General features: G+C 37.7%; 1 protein-coding gene across 3 annotated transcripts in view; it reads left to right on the top strand.

Annotated features, from left to right (window-relative positions):
• Positions 1 to 9: 9 nt before the first annotated feature.
• The window catches only part of GTF3C1 (general transcription factor IIIC subunit 1), a gene marked incomplete at its 5' end in the record, with an annotated part of 41716 nt that continues 18252 nt past the window's right edge, over positions 10 to 23473 (top strand). Inside the window, 22 exons of one of the 3 annotated variants that reach the window (XM_082772828.1) lie at positions 10 to 230; positions 417 to 626; positions 795 to 971; positions 1947 to 2090; positions 2633 to 2729; positions 3397 to 3520; positions 6176 to 6334; positions 7800 to 7915; positions 9456 to 9780; positions 10999 to 11210; positions 11827 to 11963; positions 13644 to 13797; positions 14768 to 14871; positions 16121 to 16305; positions 16677 to 16952; positions 17934 to 18079; positions 18501 to 18598; positions 19782 to 19878; positions 20616 to 20793; positions 21561 to 21696; positions 22984 to 23119; positions 23336 to 23417. In XM_082772828.1, the coding sequence (XP_082628954.1) occupies positions 10 to 230; positions 417 to 626; positions 795 to 971; positions 1947 to 2090; positions 2633 to 2729; positions 3397 to 3520; positions 6176 to 6334; positions 7800 to 7915; positions 9456 to 9780; positions 10999 to 11210; positions 11827 to 11963; positions 13644 to 13797; positions 14768 to 14871; positions 16121 to 16305; positions 16677 to 16952; positions 17934 to 18079; positions 18501 to 18598; positions 19782 to 19878; positions 20616 to 20793; positions 21561 to 21696; positions 22984 to 23119; positions 23336 to 23417 (3514 nt within the window). Of the gene's footprint in view, positions 231 to 416; positions 627 to 794; positions 972 to 1946; positions 2091 to 2632; positions 2730 to 3396; positions 3521 to 6175; positions 6335 to 7306; positions 7392 to 7799; positions 7916 to 9455; positions 9781 to 10998; positions 11211 to 11823; positions 11964 to 13643; positions 13798 to 14767; positions 14872 to 16120; positions 16306 to 16676; positions 16953 to 17933; positions 18080 to 18500; positions 18599 to 19781; positions 19879 to 20615; positions 20794 to 21560; positions 21697 to 22983; positions 23120 to 23335; positions 23418 to 23473 lie in introns of those variants that run through there. The other 2 variants (XM_082772827.1, XM_082772829.1) reach the window with 2 other exon arrangements.

The following is a 23473-nucleotide window of genomic DNA, read 5'->3' as shown; positions in this document are numbered from 1 at the left end:
GAGCGGAGCATGGAGGCGCTGTGGGCGCTGCTGGACGAGGTGGCCCTGGAGGGCCTGGACGGCGTCACGCTGAGCGCGCTGTGGCACCGCCTGGGGACCCGCTCGCCCCCGTTCCCGCTGCCGCTGGAGCCCGCCACGCAGCAGCTGCTGTGGGCCGCGCTCAGCGCCCAGCCCGCCGTCAGCTTCTACCTCTTGCCGAGGGCGCGGCCGCCGCTCCGCCTGCACGACCGGTGAGGAGACCCCGGCCTCCTCCACCCCTCCTGGCCTCCTCTGTCCCCCCCGGCTTCCTCCAGCCCCGCTGTCACCCCCCCGTCCCGCCCCGCTGTCCCCTTCCCTCCGGGCACCGTCCCCCAGAGCTCCCGCAGGAGCCCTGGGTTCCCCCCCGGTTTGGGTAAACGCCGGCTGCTTTTTGGCAGGTATGAAGAAATAGACCTGGAGACGGGAATACTCGAAACCAAAAGGGATCCGGTGCCGCTGGATGACATTTACCCTGTCCACATGGTTTTGGATAATAAGGATGGCATACAGGGTTCCTGCCGGTATTTTAAGGAGAGAGTGGATATCACTGATCAAGTGAGGAGGAAGGATCTGCAGCCCTGTTATACTTACACAGAAGCTGTTGAAAAGTGAGTGAGATCCTGCGACCTGGCACTAAAAGGGTTTAAACTTGATTTTAAAACTCTACTCCTGTAACCAAGTTTGTGCAAATCTATGGAAATGGGATGTTTGTGGGGAAAAGTGATTCAGCTCTTCTTATGGCTCTAATGAACTTTTGCTCTTTTCCTTTCTGTTAGATGGGGAGAGAAACTGGTCATCGTTGCCTCCCAGGACCAGCGTTACAGAGCTTTGATAGGCTGGGAGGGGGATCCTGACCTAAAGCTCCCGGACTTCTCCTACTGCATTTTGGAGCGTTTAGGTCGTGCTAGGTGGCAAGGAGAGCTTCAGAGGGATCTGCACAGCGGAGCTTTTAAGTAAGTTTATATTTTGATATATCAATTAAATTGAAGTGAGTAAGTTTCTACTGACTACTTACATGTTTCTGTATTCCTATGTGTCAATTAAACTCATATCTTTATTGGTAGTGTCTCATACTTGCTAACAAGAGCATTTGTCTCATGGAGCCTGTATTACAGAAGGTACTGGTCTCTTCGTAGAGCTCATTATACTTCCTGCTATTTTCTCATGGAACCAGAGATTGTCTGTGCACAGGCTTTAAAGTATTTCAGTTCTCAGAGGACTGAATATACTGTAGAGAACTGGAAAGATTAAGCATTTGCTAGAGCTTGATGTTTGAGGGAGATTATTAAGGAAAAATGCTAAAATGATCAGTCAGTGACCAGGGTGCTCTGTTTCAAGGAAGAAGTGATAGAATACCTAGACCATACTATAAGTTCTCTGTAGTAATGGACAGTTAACATTCTAGGAAAATCATTATTGAGAGAACATTCACTGCTTGCATTAGGTATCTAGAAGCACGATCACATCACTGCCAAGTCTTATCATGCTTCCATGTGATACCAGTAATAAATTATTTTTCTTGCATTTAATCCTAAAGCTTGTTTTTTAGCACATAATTCAGAGGAAGGTTATAAAAAACGTATCTCTATGGTATTTTGCAAAATGGTGCATCTCTTCCAGGGTTCTGAAACACTTGAAACTGAACTCCCAAACAGTCTCATATTGTATAGCTTCTCTCATTTGTTTTCTGCTTATTCTCTGTAAAGCTTTTGCCTTGTTCAGAGTGATAGAAAATACTTTGTACAATTAATTTCACAGGCTATCTAAATTTTGGTACTTCTTAATTTTGAGATCGTCACTTTGTAAATTAGCATAATGTATGACCAAGACTGTGGGTAATTTAGGTGAAGGCTGTTTGAATACTGGATACTTAGTATTTGTTTGCAGAAGATCCTGTGCTTATACATATCTTGTTATCTTTTCTTCAGAGTGGATGCTGGAAAAATTCATTATCACCGAAGAGTATTGGACAGAAATGGTCTCATAACAATGCAGTCTCATGTGATAAGACTACCAAGTGGAGCACAGCAACACTCCATTCTTTTACTTCTGACTCGCTTTCATGTTGATAGGTATGTGCCGCTGGAGTGTTCAAAAGATCTCCTGGGTAGGCTGTGGCCTTTTACAACGCTGAAAGTTTGTAGTCTCGATCTCTTTAAAGAAAATCACAATTTATTTATTAACTCATCTTCCAGATGCTGGACTGCTCTTGGAAGTGCGAACAAGAGGGTGTTCTAGTGCCTATCACCTGCCTGCTATGAGCCTCTCTCTTCTCATTGTAGCTCACATCATTCTGTTAATTTTTAGTGTTCTCACTTCAAACATACTTTTAATACATTTTTGTTTTCCCATTTTGTTTACAGTCAGAACTCATGCCTGTGAATTTCCAATGAAGCAACAGCTTGGACTTACTTATGTTCCCTCACTTGGGGTCTCTTAGTGACAAATTCTCTCACCTGCTATTCACAAAAGGAAAAGAAAGCTCTAAGTTCTAAAACAATCTAAGAACACTTCAGTGTACCTTCTCTAATAATTAACATTTTAGAAAGGTATAATTTGTGCTTACAAAGTTACATGCATGCTGAAATGTCAAATATTCTCTTTTCTCGATTAGGAGGAGTAAATACGATATCCTGATGGAGAAGCTCTCAAGCATGCTAAGTGCTCGTTCAAACCATATGGAAACATTAGGAAACTTGAGGGAAGAATTGGTGAGATCCATTATTCTCTTTCAAATTCTTTCTTACATAGAATATAATTGATTAGTATCAAAGGCACTTCTTCATACTTCCATTTTTAAAGTTGCTACCACATTTTGAGGTAGGATATCAAAAGAAGGATCTTAAAAACCTGCTAGTTTATTGAATTAGAAAAAAGGGAAGAAAATATAATTGTCATATTGCTCTAGATCAAGTTAATGTCATTGCTTGCTTTAATCAAGGAGTTCTATTCCACCCGCAGCTTTAGAAAAATTTTGTCACAGCGCCAGACTTTTTTTCCACATACAGTCAATAGATACTGTTGTGTAATACTTGTAGGTGGTTGCTGCTGCTTATTTGGAGGATAGAGCTGGAGGGATGGAACATACTGCAGAAGCCCCTGAAGCTCTGCCTGTGTCTTCACTGATGGGCTTTTAAGATTCTTCCTTGATATCCTGCCCCAAAATACTGTGTTTTAAAAACAGGCAGTATGAATGTCTTTGCTAATCACCTAGAGGATAGAGACTTGTAATAGCAAAGGTCATTGAATTAGAGAACTCCTTGGTCTTCCATTGATGTTTGTGTTTTTTCTTTTTGAAGATGAATAGGTAGTTCTGTGGACTTCCTGAAAGGCAGAGTTTTGGCTCACAATTCCTTTTACCGTTTCTCTTTGTGTTAGGGTCTTTGTGAGAGAACTTTCAAACGTCTTTACCAATATATGATGAATGCTGGCCTAGCCAAGGTAATATCCATCCCATTACAAGAGATACACCCCAATGGAGGGCCCTACAAGACAAAGAAAGGTAAATAGAACAATATTTTTGCTTTCTTTCTGTGTAATTACACTGATGCCAATCTTTTTATAAGATTCAAATCTTAAATTAAAAGTTGCTTAAGTACATAATTACAAAGACATATTTTCAGAGAAGTGTGTTAATAGAGTTAGAACACTGCAGATGTTTGAGTTAATCATTTGTTCCAGCTTTGTAAGAAATAGGTACTGTACACATCTTGGGTGAAGGCAGGTTCAATATAAGCAGTTCAAGTGAATCATGACTCCTGTTCAGACTGTTGAAGTCAATACAGAGTATAGGGATGATGAGCAGTCTGCTGCCTTTTCAGATTGGCAGTTAAATATATAAAGCAAATGACGCCACGATTAACTACCATGCTACAGAAACGGGCCGTTTTAGTTATGACTTCTGCTGGAAGTTATGATTTTTGCTGGAAGTCATCAGAATGCAAAGTTTCTCTGGAAGGTGTCATATTGTCATCCTGTAGCAGTATTTTTTTTGGGCAGTATTGCACCATGTTTGTTTGTTTGTTGTGCTTTTCTCATAATGAATTGTGTCAGAGATGTTCTAGTAAGCTCAAGATATTTGCAAACAAGAGTGGAGAGACTAAATAGTATTGGACAATAGAGTTTGTTATTGGTAATAAAATATCTAACTTCCAAAGTATTTGCTTAGAAGAAAAGAGAGTTCATATCTATAAATGTGGTGGCAGCACACAAGGCAGTAGGTGATTTATCTGTTGTCACAAATTGAGACAGCAGCAGCTGCATTTACTATTTAATGTTTTGCTATGAAAAATGCCACCTGGTGAATCTTTAAGATGAAATTATCATTCAAGTTATCGGCATAAAAGCTAAATGCTTTTATCCACAAAAATGCATTAAAGACACTAGGTATTAAACTAGGATGATTTAATAATAGCTGATTTTCATAAGAGTTCAAGATACTTTAATCTCCAGAGTTACAAAGGAAAGCAGATAGAAATATGCAGGACATGTTCAGGACAAAGCCACAGCATCTGCTATGGGAAGCACATTACTGGGCAGCAAGAGCTAAAGTAAAAAAGATTTTGATTTTGTTTGTATGTTTTCAAATATGGCTTCAAGTGAAAATTGATGGGCTGTAAAAACACAGAGGTTGTGATAACAGTGCATACAGCCCTACCAGAATGTCAGAACTTTATCCAAAGCAGAATCTGACAGGGAAAGAATTCAGATGAGGAAATATGGGATCATCTGGCCTGGAGCTCAGTCACATGAGTAAGCTACAGTGGATTAACTTCAAGTCAGCTAGGCTTCAGTAAGTCATCATATATAAACATAAGATAAAATTCATTAACTGAAACCTTAATGATTTCAGCTAAAGCTTTCACCTGGCATTTATGACAGCAGGGCTCTGCAAGAGGAGTAGTGATGGCTGTAGATGTTCCCACTCACTGCTGCAGGGTTAATTGGCTACTTGTGCAGTAGCTACTGAATTGCTGCACTTGATAAGCTGGTGTTGTACAGTAATCTATTTCTAGTTTATCTTAAACATTGGTCTCTTAAATGGTTCAGCAGTAGCTGAATGGCTTTGGTAATAGTGGATCATCATTATATCAAAGAGCAGAGCTGTTAAAGCTGTCCTGAAGTCATTTGTCCCCACTCTTCTATGAAATCCCAGAAGGCTAAAGCAGGTAGAGGATTACTACAGCACAGCTAGTACACAGTAACATGTTAAGATGTGGGACTGAATTGTATGCCAAGTGTCTTCTGGATAGCAGTGTGTTCTGTCCTCATATACAACAACCTTAGATTTTGTGTCTCGATTTTCATTGCATATCGTTACAATACACCATGTGTGTTCACAAACTTACCCATTCCCTAGGAGCAGATTAGGTTAGAAGATGTCTTCGGACAAGAAATCTACAAGCTTAGTTTCTCACAAATAGTTGCACGTAGAGCTTCCTTAATGTGACTGACATCATCTATAGGATCTGCAGACATGGATGGAGAAGAATCCGTTCTTCTCAGTCATAATGGAACTGTAGAAAGTAACTGTACGTTTTAGTTAGGCTCTAAGAGACTACTGGGTGGGGTAGGACTGTTCTGTGTGATCATTTTCTAGGATGCTAGGTAGTTGGTGTATGCTTCCTTCTGTATTTGTATACATGAATGTTAATCATGTAATTTGCATTTGTAGAAAGTAAAAAAAAAAAAAAAAAGTTCTGAGTCTGTAGGGACGGAAAAGTAAGGAGATTTCTTATACCCAGTGAGTGATCTCACAGTCAGATTTGTCTTCTGAAGTTGTAATTCTGTGGATCAGCATATCAGGAAACACATTTCACAGATTTATTTGTACTATTGGAATTTTTACTATTATTGCAGTGTTTTCCATTCCATTCTTAAGTCACTGCATTGAGCAGACCTAATGTTGACATAGACATGAATGTTTGGAACATCTCAAAAATTCTGCTAGTCATTATTTTGACAGATCCCTATATATATATATATAGGGAAGAGCTATTGAAAACCTTTCCTAGAAATAAGCAATTGTCTTAAGTCTTTTCTTCCCCATTGTACTACTTTTACCATGCTTCCTGGGGAAACAACATAGTTTAAACCTGTACACACGCACATGCAACTTGCATTTTGTTTAGAGTTGTTACAACATTCATGTTCACAGGTACTGATGTCATGGTCCGTTGCCTTAAATTACTAAAAGAATTTCGGAAGAAAATGGAAGATTATCATGATGATGATGAAGAAGAGATGATCACAAAAGTTGTCCAGCCTGTGGATATTGTTTGTGAAAGGGATATGCTCACCCAGGCTTATGAGATAAGTAGGTGATGTATTGAGAGATTTGTGTGTGGGGGATGGCTTATCTGTTACAAAGATTAACAAAATGTTTCTTTGACTTGCTTAATTCTGGAGTGCATAAGGATTCTTAACTTCATAGTAAGCTAAGTTACAGTGCTATGTGTGAAGGGTATTAAAGCATCATGAATATAATATGCTAAAGATTTTTCAGATTGCCCTCTTACTCTTTATATGTATGAGAGAGAGGTATTGTGGTATTTTTTTATTATTTTTTCTAAGTTCTGATTGCATTCTATGTATCCAAGTGTTAATTTTCCAGGAAAAGATGGGCTTCTTGTTCAGATTAGACTAGAGCTGTAAGCTTCCTGTAGGTGGCTGGGCAGTCATTTAATCTCTTTATCTCAGTTTTCTATGGATAAGAAAATACTGTTCTCTTACCTGTTGTGTCAACCATTTGGACAGTCAAGAGTCTTTGAGGTAAAGCACGCTGGGGTTGATCAGAGCTGGGACTTCCTTGTCACAGTTTTGGCTTGAGACTGTCTTGTGCAAAACAACTCTTGAGTCTTGCATGTCAGGCTTCATCTCTGACAAGAACATAGTGCTGAATACTTAACAAGATTCCCTTGATTCAAAATGTCAGTTAGTTATTAAAATTAAGAAAAAATGAACATGTTAAAAACTTATAGCTTAATGTGTTTTCCCTACTAGTTCATCTTTTCTTGTCTTGCTTATATATGTGCTGGAAGGAGCCAATACGTTTTAAATACTTTACAAGCCATTTTGCCTTTAAGGAGAGTTAAATGCAGTTCATGTGTTTTTGTTGTTGTTTTTATTGTTGTTTTTAAATTTAAACTGATGTGCTTTTCATTTTGGCTTTTTTCATAATTTAAACAACAGAATCTATTTTTCCATAATCATGTTTCAGGGAAGACTAGTGGCCTTTTTTCCTCCTTTGTAACAGCAGTCATTGCTGTCTTTTGACTGGGCTTCATATCCATTGCTGCCATCCCTGTAAGCTTATCAACTATTCAGTATCACCAAAATAAAACACCATGGGAAACGCTGTGGGATAAGAAAAGGTGATGAAGAAAACAATGTTCTTTCTCCTTCTCCTACTCCTTTGCCTTTCATAATGGAGAATGAATATCTGACTGTAGAAAGCCATCAGGTGCAGGATTCACTTCATTTTAATATAAAACTATAAGTTTTAAACCTAATTCTTCTGGGCTGCTGCTTTCCATCAAATCCTGTTTTATGACAGCATTTGGCTATCTTATGTATGTCTTTGAAAATTTATTTAATTGTCAGTGGTGAATATTAAGGTTTATGTTCTGGCATATGGTTCAAAATCACATAGCTTTTGAGACAAGTTTGACTTTGTAACAGTTATTTAGAACAAATACGAGCATATATATACAGATATATGTGCATACAATTCATTCAGATTGTTTTCCTGAGATATTTTTTGGTTTTTCTTTCTGAAACAGTTGAAAGTAGAGGAACAAAAGGTATTTCTCAGGCCGAAATTCGGATGGCTATGAATGTGGGGAAGCTAGAAGCAAGGATGCTCTGTCGTCTCCTGGAAAGGTACAAAGTTGTCAAGGTAAGGTTAAAATAAAATAATACTGATACTTACTGAAACTGAAAATGCGATTCTGGTTACTGTGGTAATACGTTATAATATTGTTAACCTCAAACAATAGAAACTGTAGGGGTTTGAGAGTTGACAGTGAAAGAATTATGATAAAGTTGAAAAAATAGACTTCAGTTGAGGAAAAGATATATAAGAGAAGTGTTCAAAAAGTGTTCAGTTAAAATTTTAACCTACTATAGTCTTATATCTAGGCCTAGTTGTTAGAATGTATCATAACTGCTCTTCTAGAATCTTTTCTTTATTGCTTTCTGGTTAGCTGCCCTAACACTTAATAGTTCGCTGACCCAGATGTACAAGTATTGTATGCTGGTTTGTGACTGGATGTAATCAAGACTGGGGAAAAAATGCACCTTGCCCCAGATTTGCTGTCCGTATTGAATGCACATTCCGGTGATCATTCCAGATCAACACTGTTCCCAGCAGTATGAAGCAGGTCTACGCTCCAAAAAAAAGCCAAGGCAGAGAAACACACCTCAACCACTAAAGCACACTCACTGTAATTGGTGGTAACACAAGTGACCTACTGGCATTTGGGAATCTGCATGTTCTGGTATTTTATGGAAATGAACATAAATGTTTCTCAACTCAAAATAGCCCTTTTAGTTCATCTTTATAAGACAACGGATGTTTTGCAAAATTGTCTTCTCTTGTAGCCTTTTCTGAATGATCGTATCAGAGATGTTCCGTAACTTAAAACAAATCTACATGCATTTTGAAAGCAGCATTACATGCTGAAAAAACAAAACAAAACAAAACAAACAACAACAAAACATTCTTTTGTAGAGGTTATGGTGGTTAATATCTTTATTTCCAAATATTTCAGTATTTTTTCAATAGGCTTATGACTTAGAGATGAACAAATTAAACTGTCTTCTTTCATATGCACCCGCCCACCCCTTTCCACAAGGGCAGGATAATTGCCATCTTACTTCAATAGAGAATTGTTTACTAAGATCTTGTTTGGTAAAAAGTTCAGTAGAATTAAAAACAAATGAACTATATAGGCCACAGGAATGTCTAAACGTATTTTATCTAAATAAACTGTGAAGAAGTTGTCTTCCCTCATTGATAGCTAAGTCTTTAAGTTTCTAGATGTTTTATACTATTCAGTGTAGAAGCAGTTCTACTTAAGTCTAATTCACTTTAGTAATCTCTACACCACAGAAAAAAGTTCTGAAATATTTTATTTCAGTGCTAAATGCATGTAGTTTATTCTTCCTTAGACTTTTATACATCCACTATATTATAGGCATTTCATTCTAGTATGCAGGTAATACAGACTTACTTATTTTTTCATGCAGAGTATTTATTTTGATTTCTGTATGCTAAGGTTAGCCAACAATTTAGTTATTTAGAAAAAAAAAAGATAATAATGTCTTTATATATGAGCAGAGAGCAGTAAGAAAATTTTCTCACTGTTGATGCTGGAGACCAGACTGCAAGAATGGAAAAGTAAGGTAATAAAGTAATGTTCCAATTCTTTTCTTAGGGTTTTATGGAGGATGAAGGACGGCAAAGGACAACAAAGTATGTTTCATATAGTTTTGCAGATGAGAGTGATTTAAATCGTCAGTTTGAGAGAGAGAAGGCTAGAAGTGAGCAGTTAGCTACAGTTACTTTGTCTCTAGTGCCAGAAGATTCTACCCCTGTAGAAGATGCATTTCCTGGAGAAGATGACACTTTGGTTTCAGACTCTGACAATGAAGAAGAAGTGAAATATGGCAAGAAGAGAGGAAAAGGTCAGAAGGCCACTTCAGGTTCTCTGATGAAATCAAATCTCCAAGATGGTACCCAACAGTCAACACCAGTTAAAGGTAGATCATGATTTTAAGGTTTGGAGAAAATGTAACTGTCATCTTTCGTGCAGGAAATAGAATGGGAGCTGACAGACAAGTAAACTAACATTTTTTATTCAAATATAAAAAATCTTCCTCATTTAGTAGTGTGGGTTTTTTTGGTTTTGTTTTTTTGTTTTTTTAGTTTTTCAGTTGGATATGTATAGTTTGAGTTATAGTTTTTTCAGTTGGATATGTATAGCTCTGTAGTTTGCATCAGTACATGGACAAATGTATTTGATACAAACCTTCAAGTGAGATGACTATACATGAATTCATACTGACTTCTTGTCTGATATTAGCTAAGATGGTAACTAACTACTGGAACAGGCTGCCCAGGGAAGTGGTGGAGTCACCATCCCTGGAAGTCTTCAAAAGACGCTTAGATGTAGAGCTTAGGGATATGGTTTAGTGGAGGGCTGTTAGTGTTAGGTTGGAGGTTGGACTCGATGACCTTGAGGTCTCTTCCAACCTAGAAATTCTGTGATTCTGTGATTCTGTGATACTTTTGAAGCAGCAGTAGCCTTGGGACGACTTGATCTACAACCTTACTCACCTAAGCATATTGTAACAAAAATGTCTTGTCTCCTGAAGCTAATTGCTTCATCTCTCTCTTGAGTTATTTGGAATGTCACAATGTAAAAGCTGACAGCCTTTTGGGAACGTATTTCAAGGAGGATATCATGGTTTAGTTTAGCTATTTGCATGTTCCTACCACTTCTTTGGTGCACTCCAGGGGAAGAGAGAACAAATCTCCATACCTTAAGTATATTGTCTTGGGAGTAATATTATATCAGTTCTCAGTTCTGCTCTGAGCCAGAAGAGTTCCCCTCAGGTTTCTGGCATAATTTGAAAGTCTTTCTGACAGAAACCCTACTTTCTTCAGACAGCAGTTTCTGAATAAGCTAATCTGTCCCCTCTTGGTAATGTAAGTCTGCCTCTGAAGAGGCTTCTGCATGCAGAGAGCACATTTTTGAAAACCACATTTCCAGAGTTAGCTTTTTTAAAAGCTTTACTTTTTGACAATTCAGTCACTCACAATCAAACCGCTGCTTCCAGCATGGTAGAAGAATATGTGAAAATGCTATAAAGTATACAGTTACCTGTGAGAGTGGGGGAAGGCCTTTTATAGAGAGCTGTACATTTGCAGAAACTGTGAGAGCAGAACAATTACAAGGCCCTTTGTTCTTAAACCAGGCTTAAAGCCAACGGCTGTGAAGTCTGTGGGGAAGAAGCTGCCTTCCCCTCAAATTGTTGAAGAATCTGATGAACAAGCAGACACCTCTTTGGGGGAGAATTCTACTTTGGAAACTCTAAAGCAGGAGTCCAGTTTTTCTACCTGTGCTCATTCCATTGATGAAGATGGAGATGTGGCTGTGGTTGAGGAGGTCAGACTTGAAGACCCTAAGGTAAGACCATGGGTCTTAGTATTTTCTTTTGGGTATGGCTATCTGAGCTAAGTTGTGTATATTTGCAACAAGATTCCAACTATAGCTTTTGTATTTGTTTATGGGATTGGTTTTTTTTGTTTGTTTTTTAACTTAATTTTATTTCAAGACACATTCATATTCTGTCAACGTTGTAGGCAAGTGAAAATTATTCCAGCAGATAGGAAAGTAGACACCCACTACATCATTCTGGGTTAGTTCTCTAGTGTTTTACAATTTCCCCATATTTACTTAATATGTGTCATCACCTAATGTCCATCTGTGCCTACAAGTGGTGTGTATTATCTGGTTTGTCTGCCCTAAACCAGAAGAATTCATGGGCTTTGACATGAAAATTGTGTAGCTTCACTGTTGCAAGAACAAGTGTGAGATGAAGTGTTTCTGAGGGACAGAACATGTTGGCTTGGACTCAGCACTATGGTAATGCCACTACCAGCTCTCTAGGCCAAAACTCTCAAGTCAGCCAGGGTCAGAACATGGAATGGGCAGAGTGCAACTGTGTGAAAAACAACTGTTAGGCTGATGACCCTGAATAGTTCATATTAAATATCTTTTTGTCTATGTTTTGCACTAGAAGATATGTGACCAAAAGAAGGAAAAGCGTTCCAAAGCTACAGCAGTGGAGCGATCTCATGAAACTTACAGACTGCTAAAGCGCCGAAATCTCATCGTGGAAGCTGTCCGAAACCTCCGGCTAATTGAAAGCTTGTTCACGTGAGTCTGTCTGAAAAACAGTGTTATGGGCACCCGATGCGCTGTGGTAGCACAGGCCCTGCTTCAGGAGCCCTGTGTGCTGTTGGCTTTTTGTATCCCTAATAGTAGTGCTGTAATGATGGAGAGAATGCAGCAAGGAAGGGGGAGGGATTAAAGTTATACTGAATCTTAAAACTTAGTCAGGTGTTTAGAAGCAATTATAGCTCTTCTCAGATAATTAAACAAGTGGAATTTTAAACAGTATATTCAGAGATCTCTATTAATATTGATCAGAGCTGACCAGAGATCAACTCTAAGAGATCTACCTATTTTCTCCTCTCAGTATGCCAGTGCCCGGAGCCACATAGTAAGGTACAGCACTTCCCTGCTTGAGGATTCTTTCATCTGCCTAAGTTTTGTATCTACTTGTTTTCAAAAATTGTTCTTGTGTTATTCTGTCATTGATTGTAGAGACTCTTCATGTCACTCAGCCATCATTTGTCACTAGGATTTTAGTGGGATCTGGAAAGTTTGCTTTTCTTAGCTGTTTTATGTGGAATGGTTTTATGTGTTCTCATGATTTTTCCTGTAGGGACTAAAAATATTTCCCTGAATGATATAGCAATCTTTCAGACTTCTAAGATCCACTTTCAAAGAGAAATGGCAATTCTGGCATTCTCCTTGAGTCCCAGCTTCCAAATTCGCAAGATTCTGTTGTGGCAGATTGGATTACACCCTCCATCTTCTATGTCAGCGCGTAACATCCTGGCTTGTAAAAATACACCGGGCTGCATGTTCTAAGAATTTAGTAAGAAATAATGACTTTATTCTCCTCTGGTTTGAGAATTTTGAAACTTTCTGTCTCCTAGTTCAACTGCAGAGTGTTGTGAAACTAGAGCTTCATCTTGTGGCACCAGCCTCGTTGCTGATTCATCTAGCCTTGTCCAAGAGCAGACTTAAAAGATACTTCTATCCCCTATGCTCTGTCCCCTTTAGTGCTATTCATAGGTTCCTCCCTTACTAGTGAAAGTTCTGCCCCTCTCCGGTGTCTGCTAGGGAAATTTGATGGTTGTCACTATAGTTGTTAGTTGCCATTATGTGGTATTCTTTTGAAAGTTGAAGTCCAGGTGTACATTCACTTTACTGTCTCATTTCCTTAATACCCTTCATTATTCTCTTCAAAATTTGCTCTCCAGAAATAGGTCCTGGAGCATTTGTGAGGAAGTGTATGAAAATGGGCATAAAGAGAGTAGGGTGTGAACATGCTCCTGCAGACTACTACAAGAGAAGAAATGAGCTTGCTTCAAGTAACAGGATATGTGTATTTGTATTGTGAGTGCATGTGTAGTTTCTGAGCTCTGAACACTGCAAAGTAACCTCTTTCTGCCTCAATCTTAATTGAACTCACAAATGGAAATACAAACTGCATCCGTCATGAAAAGCTGTAGGTTTTCTTCACCTTAGAGAAGCTGACATAAGAGCAGTGGTGTTCACCTGAAAATGGTACATTTAATAACAGAGAAAATACAGCTGAAATTTAAGGCTAAGTTCCTAGTTATCTACAGCAAAAGGGAAAAATGAGCAGCAATTGCTGGAAGTAGGGAAAAATCCATTTGCCTCATTCAAGCAAACTCAAGCAAACTGCTTAGGCAGTTTGGAGCATTTCTGGGCTAAAATGCAGGGGTTTTTTTCATCTTGTAGGCTTCAGAAAATGGTCATGGATCAAGAGAAGCAAGAAGGTGTCTCCACTAAATGTTGCAAAAAGTCTATCATCCGACTGGTCCAGAAGCTTTCACGAGAAGGACTCCTCAGACTCTATCGTACTACGGTCATCCAAGATGGCATTAGTAAAAAGGTGCATGCTCAAACCCTGGCAACAGAAACGGCTTTTCTCACAGCCTTCTGGTTTCTCAAAGTATTTTGGGCCTTTGTACTGAAATATAGGGAGGACGTTACTTTTTGTAGCAGAACCCTCAGTCGAGCTGCCTGTAAGTTACACATCCCAAACTGAGCTACTGTGAAAACCAGGTTTCTGGTTACTTTCAATTATTGTACTGCAGATAATCATGAAACCAAGGAATAGTCCCTAGGTCAGTCTCTGAATATCCTGTCCGAGAGGTTTTGTTGTTTGTCTCTCCTTGCACTGTCAGGCTACGGCACAATTCTATTCAATCTCATTTTGAAAGCAGAGAGTGTATGAGAAATGATAAGTTAGCTTCTGAATTGAGACTTATAGAATGGGATCTACCTTGTATTTTTAACAAAAATGCAGTGTTACTGAGTTTTATGAAAGTAAAATGTCTGTAGTTTAAATGTTTGTAGTCTGTAGTTGTAAAGCTCACACTTGTCATTGTAACGAGCGTGAAATATCAGAAGCAGGGAGAGAAACAGTTCATTGAAAATCACTTTCTGCACAATTACTGTAGATTACACATGAAATCTTGCTAATCTGAATTGTGTGTGTACTTTTAGCAATAATATCTATTAGTTTGGCTTTATGAGGTACCGCTTTTCATTTATCCCTTTCAGCTTAATATTTGCAAGTTTGTATTCTCCAAATATTTCAGATTTTTTTTTTTAAAAAAAAGAGGTTTGTGCAAATGACACTGAGTTTTTATTGGTATAGAGACCAAACAGCCTGGTGTCTTGCTTAGTATGAGCTAATTGGTCTTTCAGTCCAAAGGTGTTAATATTCTGTGAATTAATAAAACTTTATAGTGTTCATCCATTGTGGCTACTAACTAAATCTCTGATAATTTATGCGGCTGATTAAGAGTTGATATCTCCATAAATACCTCTTGTTCATTTTCTTCTGCTTTTAACAGGTAGAGTTTGTTGTTCATCCTTCCGTGAGTCCTAATGATCCACTTGTAAAAAGTGCCATCGAGCAGGTGCGTTTCCGAATCTCCAATTCAAGCACAGCAAGCAGGCAAGTTACAATGATGATCTCGTGGGGAATCTGGCTTATTACATGTAGTACCTGCAAAAGTATGCAGAGGAAATAAATGCAAATTAAGCAAAAGAAAAGTTAGCCTCCTCTCTAACAAGAGAGATCAAAGTTCAAAGATGAAGTGAGGTGCTTAATATCTGCCAAAGACAAGAAAGAAGAGGAATTGAACTCTGATCCCTTGAACTTAGCATTAGCTTCAAGGTCTTGACTTCTCCATGCTCATTTTGTTTTGCATTTCAGTCACTGTCTTCACATGGTATCACACCCAGCTAGTTTAGAACAGCAGTGATTAAAGAGCTTTGCCAATTCATAGAGAATGCGAATGGCAAATGAATGAGAATGGCAGCACTAAGCTTCTTAATTTTCTGTCTTTTGGTTAGTAGTGGATTCGAGGCCAAGTTAACCCTGTAATCTTGGAGCAATATGTAGAGAAAACGTAGGGTTCTCTTTAGCTGCAGACAGAGAAATACAGGAATTGTTGAGATGAATGAGGAAGAAATTCCAACTGTTTCTTTCGGGATTTAAGCATTTTACTGCCTGTGAGGTGTGGGCAGATAAACAAATCATCATAGTGGGACTTTAGACTGTTGGCATTAACTTCTTAATTTGCTAAAGATTTGAAGTTCAACTTTTGGAACACTTACAAGCCTTATATAGCTTTTATAGAAGACTGGTTCACCCTTTACCTTAAAAACTTCTGCAAAGGAAGTTTTTTTTTAAACTGTAAATGTAGTCTGTGATGGTCACCTACGTGCAAGACCACTGGGCAACAGAGAGCATAGGATTCAGGACTTTGGAGGTGAAGCAGAAAAAAAAACATGATCATGTAGCCTCATAATGAGATCAATTCCCAGAGATGGGGTTCTGTTCCCTTCTTTAGGAACCGTGCATGCATTCTCAAATGCAAAGCACAAGCTTCCACCTGCACCTTGTGTCTGAAAAGATTAATATAAGAAAGAAATCCTATACCAAGAGAGAATAGGGTTGTGCATATTAAATTTCAATACCCAGCTTATCTTTTCAAAAAAAGCTCATAAAAGTACCTTTTTCCATCAAAATATTCAGTATCATTTCATGGGAACAAGTGTTCAAGGCCATCCTTCTTTTGCAGAGAGACTTGTGTTTCTTTTAATTACCAGCCCCAGTGATGCCATCTCTGTTCAACTTGCAAGCATTGCAAAAAAAACCTTACCTGTTTTTACCGAAGTCTTGTATGCTTTCAATACAGGGTTAAAATTCCGCAGACACCAACATTGCAGGACCATGCTGAAGAGGAAAACGTGGGGCAAGATGCAGTTCCTGAATCAGGAGAAACACAAGAAAGTTCATGTAAAGCTGAAAATAATAGTCGAACAGGAAAAAGTGATGAAAAAATGGGCATAACAGAGCTAAAAAACTATCACCCTGTTACAGGTATATCCAACTTTTTTTTTCTGTCATCTTTCACATTTCCATTTATTATTAATGATCACTTTCAGATGTTGGGTTCTCGTAAGATATAAGTGGTTGTTTTTTTCTTATTTTCTAGAAATGCCTTACATTAGAAGCAGTCTCAGCTAGGGACTACTATCCAATGTTTTCTTAGATTATTTTTTTTTTAATTGCAAGCTGGGGTACTTCCATTCTCTACTTCTTCACAAATGTGTAACTGATATTTACTTTCAATGGCCCACCTTTTCTTCCATTTTTTTTCACATCAGCTTTGCAGAGGTAGCTTTTTTTTTCTTTTTTTCCTGTTTTAAACCACTTTTTATTTCTGTTTGATACTTTATCTTTCCTCCCAGTTCCAGGACTTGGGCGTTCTCTTGGCTTTCTTCCCAAAATGCCCCGTTTAAGAATGGTCCATATGTTCCTTTGGTATTTAATTTATGGGCACCCTTTAAATGGAGCAGACCGAAAAGGAGGTAGTGATGGTGAGAAAAAAGGCAGCAAGCAAGGGCCAAATGTGAACGCTGCTATCTTCGAGGCCCAGACAGATGGGAGCGTGCACATTATTGAAGCTGAAACAAATCCTGAAATCTCTGCACGTGACACTGAAGTGGAGTTGTCTAATCAAACAGGTAAGAATTGACACATCCTGGCTTTACTAGAGGCTTTGCTGTGCTTCAGTGTAATATTTCCATAGCTGTTTGATAATATGATTTCAATGAAAACACACAAAGGTAGGAACACAAATGCTTGCAAAAAGTACTGATAGATTATTAATGTCTTGTTCTCAAATTGAAAAGGATATCATATAGGACCTCTATTCTGGGGCCAATCATAATTAATACTTTTTCTTAATGATTTAGATAATTAACCAAAATATGCTCAAACTAGGGATGATGATAAGTGGAAGGTTTGCTAGTAATTTGGAGGGCAGGATTTGAATTCCAAATTGTATTGAGTAAATTGGAAGAAATGGTTTAGATTTATTCTTATTAGGGATAGGTCTGAACCAAATCCACAGTTGCATAACTAGTGCTTAAACTAAATTATGTAATGTTGCCACCTTCTATTTTTTATATAAAAAAGTTGTAGTAAGGGGGACAGAATGCATATCTTCCAAAGTGAAGACAATGTTCTAGTTAATTGATCAACTGTTCTCCATGCTACTGGATGTAGAAAAAGAAATGGATTGGATATCCATATTTATTTATTTTTTAAATATAGTTTAAGGATAGTTAAGTCTTTGAGCAGATTATCTTGGTTAAAAAAATAAAGATCTTATGGGGTAGTCTAAGTACCGTCTTCACACTTCAGAATATGGGAATTTGTTATATTTGTAGTTTTCAGACATCCTCTAAAATGTCTGTGTAAGCAAAGAAAGAAGAACAAACTTACTGTTACAGGCTTTTCAAGAGTCCTCACCAACATTGAAAAATCCACTTCAAAAAAGACTGAAAGTCAGCGAGATAAGTAATTTTTAGGTCATGTTAGATTTTCAGGCATCCAAACAATGAACTGCCAGATATGTTCTGCTTGAACACTCACAGTAAAATGACTAGTGTAAGTATTGAGTTTGTCTTAATCTGAACCTAAGCCAGTTATTTTGTTCCTAGTGTATGTGGATGATATGTCATGGATGCGCTATGTCCCTCCTCTGCCAGTTCATAGAGAGTTTGGATTTGGATGGGCTCTTGTTAGTGACATTCTTCTCTGTTTGCCTCTCTCACTCTTTGTTCAAATAGTACAAGTGAGCTACAAGGTATAGTGCTTTTTTTAATTATTATTACCTCATATTTGGTTTAATTTAAAGTCTGATAATTCAACTGGATTTATAAGCAGTAACAAATACCACCTTAGTCTTTTTAATGAAACTAGCCATTAGAGAGTAGAAACTTCATTTCATCGTGGTTTCTTGTACAGAAATGCTAGTTGCATGTACAGCCACGCTGAGAAAAATGTGTAGCCCTATAATACTGAAAATTCTAAAGCTTATATTTTGCAAAGAGCTTTTTATAATCTCAGTGAATCTCCTGCCTGATTAACACGATTAATGTTTAACCATTTTACAAAAGCAGTAACTTTTGCTTAAAAATATTTCAGTAGACAGTAATAATACCAAAGCTCGGTACTTTAAAGGATAGTTATATTTCACGTTTTGATTAACTTATAAATAATTCTAGGTGGATGGTCTGGAAGAATTTTTAAATGATCCACTACAAAGGCACACACTGATCAGATTTCTTCCAAGGTCAGTGCGACAGCAGCTTCTCTACAAAAGGTAAGTAGATGAGTCAAAGTAAATGGCTCTAGGGAGGAAACAACAGTGGCTGACTGTTTTCTCAGTTATTTTCTGTTTATGTCGAAGAGAACTTTGTTACTGAAGACAAGGATCATCAATCTTGTAAGGATAGTGTGCCAAACTGTATTTTTCTCTCCCAAATAGAAGGTAATAAGAAACTAATAAATGATATTCATGCATGCTGTCGGGCAGTGTTTGAGAACTGGGAGGCTCTGTCCTTCATAACTCATCAGCAGGATGTTACTTCTGTTCAAAACACACTCCCAACTGCTGCTAAATTCAAAATTTAATAGAGTCTAAATGATGCTGTCCTTCATAAATCTTTCAGGAGGTGACACATTACCTAACTCATGCCTCTCATACATAACTTTCAGTTTCTGTGTTATGTGCTCACGCAGGCATGTCTGCCATTGTTTGCCGTTCCTCATCTATAAGGTTTAGAAATCGAGATTGGACTGAAGGTATAAAGTGAAAAAAAAAAAAGTGGTATAAATTCCCATATAATTGCACAGAAAAACTTAGATCTTAATGAAGTTAAATGTGAGCAAAGCTGAATTTTTCACAAACTCTCTCTCTGTCTCAGAAGTGTGATCTCAAAAGCTTCCTGAAACTTCCAGAGTTTTGCCACTGAAGTGGATAAATATCATGGGAAATTATGCACTTTTTGCTATGCCAAGCTCTGAAAGCAGTTTCTTGGAGCAGGTAGTTCTGAACCTTACAACTTTAAAGAACTGGACAAGAATCCTTATAGTTGTATGGACACGTGAAGGTTTATCAGCCCATATTTAGTAGTCATGTTTTGTTATGTGTGTCTTCTCATAATAAGAAATTGTCTGCAGATCTGCTGGTGTTCTAACCGTGTTCAACTCTTTTGTACATAAAGTATTTTTAGCTAATTATGTTCTTTGCTAGCAAAATTTTGTTAATAATTAGCTAAAATACTATGTTTTTTGTTTGAGGAAAGAAAACTTGCAGCTTTGTGATTTTACTTATTTTCTGTGGACTAACAAGTCAGACACTTGAGAAATTCTAAAACCCAGTATTTCAAAAAAGCAGCTGGTTTTCTGAAACTTCAGGTTGCTGTATGAAAATGGCATGTTTTCTGGTATCATTGTTAGTGCTTTCGTGAATGCTAATTTTATTGTTTCTAACATTACTGCAGGAGGTACATCTTTTCAGTCGTAGAAAACCTTCAAAGATTGTGTTATATGGGACTGATACAATTTGGTCCAACAGAGAAATTTCAAGACAAAGACCAGGTAATTCTTTGAAAACTTAACCATTTTCCTTCGTGTTATTTGTTCCAGTGATACAAATGCAAATTTGGGGGGTTGTAATTGCCTTAAGCAGTTTAATTAAATACTGATGTTGCAGACATATGCAAACCTCCTGTTCCAGCTGTCATATTGTAAGTTATTTTTCTCTGGAAAGAGAGTACTCAAGTGTATAATGCTGGAAGTTGCACAAATAATGACCTATGAGTTTGCAGACTTTGTGAAAAATTGGTATGCCATATACTCATTTATTAAGGTGTTAGGCCTTGGATGTCTAACAGACAGAATTAAGTCACTAATCATAATAAAATAGAGACATTCTTACACAACTTTTTGTAAATTGAGAGCACATGCAAAGGAGCACATATACTTTACAAGATAGATAATTAGGCCCCTAAAGAGGAGCCTAATCTTGAATGAGAGTTTGTAGGAAGTAGGCACTCTGTGGAAACTTGGAATAGTCCTGTGCACAAGCTGGGGAAAGAAACTGTTCTAAACCTAAAAATTAAGTTTTTGCTTCACTGGCAAAGGAAGTTTGGGAATACAATGCAATATGGTGGATGTTGGCATCTCTGAGCAATATTTGGCTTATATACTGGCTCAAAACATCAAAGACAGAGAAAATGCTAATCATTGCTAATCAGATTAGTTTTTGTGTCTTGTAAATTATGCGATTTCAATGCTTTCTTTCTACCAGCCTTGAAACATACTGTATTTGACAGGTGTTTGTGTATATGAAGAGAAATGCTGTGATTGTAGATACCACTATCTGTGACCCCCACTATAACTTGGCACAAAGTAGCCGCCCATTTGAGAGGCGCTTATATGTTCTGAATACCATGCAGGATGTGGAAAACTTCTGGTTTGACTTGCAGTGTGTCTGCCTTAATACACCATTGGGTATGGTATAATTGTACGTTCTTATCACCTTTAATGTTCATTCTGTTAAAGCCATAATTCCTCCCTCTTTCCTAAAACTTGAGGCAGGCTCTGTGTATGTAATTGCTTGCCTTTAGTTCTGTTGGCTGATCTCCTTATGCACGAAAAAAAAAAAAATAGGACTTGGAGTTTTGTCCTTGTAATTCTGTGAAGTTGAGATCTAAGAAACAGAACTATATATTTGACAATTTCAGAACTGTATTAAAGGGAAAATCCTTTCTGTCCCATTAGAAGTATCGATATGTGTAATAGCCCTGGTAGATTTCAATTCAGCTATGAAAAAAGCTTCTTTGAGAATACTTTGAGAATAGTTAGTAGTATATTTTTGTCATAGTCCTCTATCAATTCAAGCAGATCTCTCTCTTCCTTAAAAACATGTTGCTAAACTTTCCAGCAGATAGTCCCCGTTAGCTGAGAAGTGGAATTTAAAGGACTTTTGCACCCAATTTTTTTGAGTTTATTTTTTTGTTTTGTCCTTTTGTATTTTTAAATAGGATATACAGCTGCAACAAGTATACATTTAAGAAAAAAAAAAAAAAAGATAAAAAAATTTGCTACTGAAAGGCCAGACAAAACTATTCTGTATTTCTGTAATTAGTCAGGTGAAAGAATCTATTTAGTACTGTTTGGTAAGTCAGTGAGAGCAGTAGTTTCCCATAGCAGGGTAGATTGAAATGGGTTGAAGTCTAACTTCTCAACATGATGGTCAAAATCATTTGTATGTCTAGGAGTTGTCCGCTATCCTCGTTCAAAGAGAAGTAATCTTCAAGGGGAGGAGACTGCACTAGATGTAGAAATGGAACAAGAATCAGCAGTGGATAAACACAATCTGGAACGGAAGTGTGCAATGTTGGAATATACCACGTATGTCTGCTTCTTGCTTGTTTTGTGGAATGAATTGAGTGGGTAAAAAGAACTGTTCTGGTTTTGAGAATGTCACTCAACAGCAAATGCAGTGAAGATGAGCATTTCATGGTTGGTTTTTGTTTTGGTTTGATTTTGTTTTTAATTCAGAACTTTTCTGATTAAGAAGAAGCATAGTTATGTATCAATTCTACAAGCACCGTGCCTATCAAGTGGGTATTTATTCTAGCAGAATGGGAAAAACAGGTTCAGATTTCCTTCCAAAGTAGTACAGATGTGTGGTGAAAGAGTCTTGGGGAAAGTGAAACTGGGAAGGAAGGAATGCTTCATAAGTACAGTTAATGCAAGGGAAAAAATTAAGGACTCTCCTGTGCTTTATAGCATGGCACCTCAAGTACCACAGAGCTTCAGAAGCTCTCAAGTATCACATTCTGAATTCTGTCCTTTCTGTGTTGCAATTTCTTACATATTGCTTGCAGATCAATTCCCAGTATGGTATATGTACACTGGTGAAATACAGAAGCCTGAAATACATCTTCTGCCAGGATACATCACTGCCAGGATACTGTGACAGCCTTGCAGAATAGCAGTTATACTTTTAATACTGTTGTGCACTATGGTTTAGTTTTGTTGTCAATACTCTATTCTGTTTTATTAAACAGTGTTTAAAGGTATTTTCAGTATTACTGATAGATACATGAAGTTATCTAAAAATAAATAAATAATGGAGTATATATCTGAGGAAACCAAATTCCAGTTTCTGGTTTTGTTTTTCCTTCCAGGCAGAGAATTTCACATGCATTGCGTTTTTTTGTTTGTTTTTGTTTTTGTTTTTTTGTTATTTATTTATTCATTTTCCTGTTTGTATGTGTATTCAAACAAGGTTTTAATGTGTTTTGCTAGCTGGAGAGATCAGTGCTTGACAGTGTGAAAAATGTCAGGTTTATGGTGGCCTTTAGTTCCCATGGAAAACTTTCCCCACAGTTGCCGTGAGAAAGTTTCTCATCTGAGCAAGTGTTTTCTCTAGTTCTGTTGTAGGAATAATAATGAGACCAGTGTTTAACATGACCACTGGAACTTAATTAACAATAATGAAGTTGCTTTGGGTATAATCTTAAAACTGAAAGCTTGGTCATTAAATATCTGGCACTACAACTTAATGGAAGAGCCTCTGCGTCTGCAGAGTAAGGGGAGAGTTCTGCATGTTGCACACATGTAACTTAGGAATTGCTTTCTCAGATGCTTTTATAAAATAATAAATGTACATTTTTTTACTCTTTCTCTTAGAGGCAGCCGAGAAGTGGTTGACAATGGAACAATCCCTGGGGATGGGTTAGGTGCTGCAGGTCTGGATTCCAGCTTTTATGGCCATTTAAAACGCAATTGGATCTGGACAAGCTACATCATCAATAAGACTAGCAAGGTGAGTATCTTGACAGTATAATTTAAGAAAAGCTCTACAGCCATTCAAATACATAGTAGTAACGGGAGAAATGAATTCTTCATTGTAGCTAGGGATCTTTCTGTTGTTCATACTGAAAGCTTATTTCAGACGCTACTCAAACGATACCATTATTGTAATGTTAAAACTGATGCACTCCTTTTGCATATCACTTGTTTGAAAATGCTGTTCTTTTAGGAAAATACAGCTTCTGAAAACGGACTGACAATGAGGCTCCAAACCTTCTTAACAAAACACCCTCTTCCACTTAGTACTGGAGGTAAGGTGCTGGTGCTGGTGGGGGCTGCGACTGTTTTATGACTGATAATGTCTTTG

This window comes from Aythya marila (assembly GCF_965140915.1).
Source record: "Aythya marila genome assembly, chromosome: 15".
Lineage (NCBI taxonomy): Eukaryota > Metazoa > Chordata > Aves > Anseriformes > Anatidae > Aythya > Aythya marila.
The sequence above is the reverse complement of the archived record's forward strand: the minus strand, read 5'-3'. Positions and strand labels throughout refer to the sequence as shown.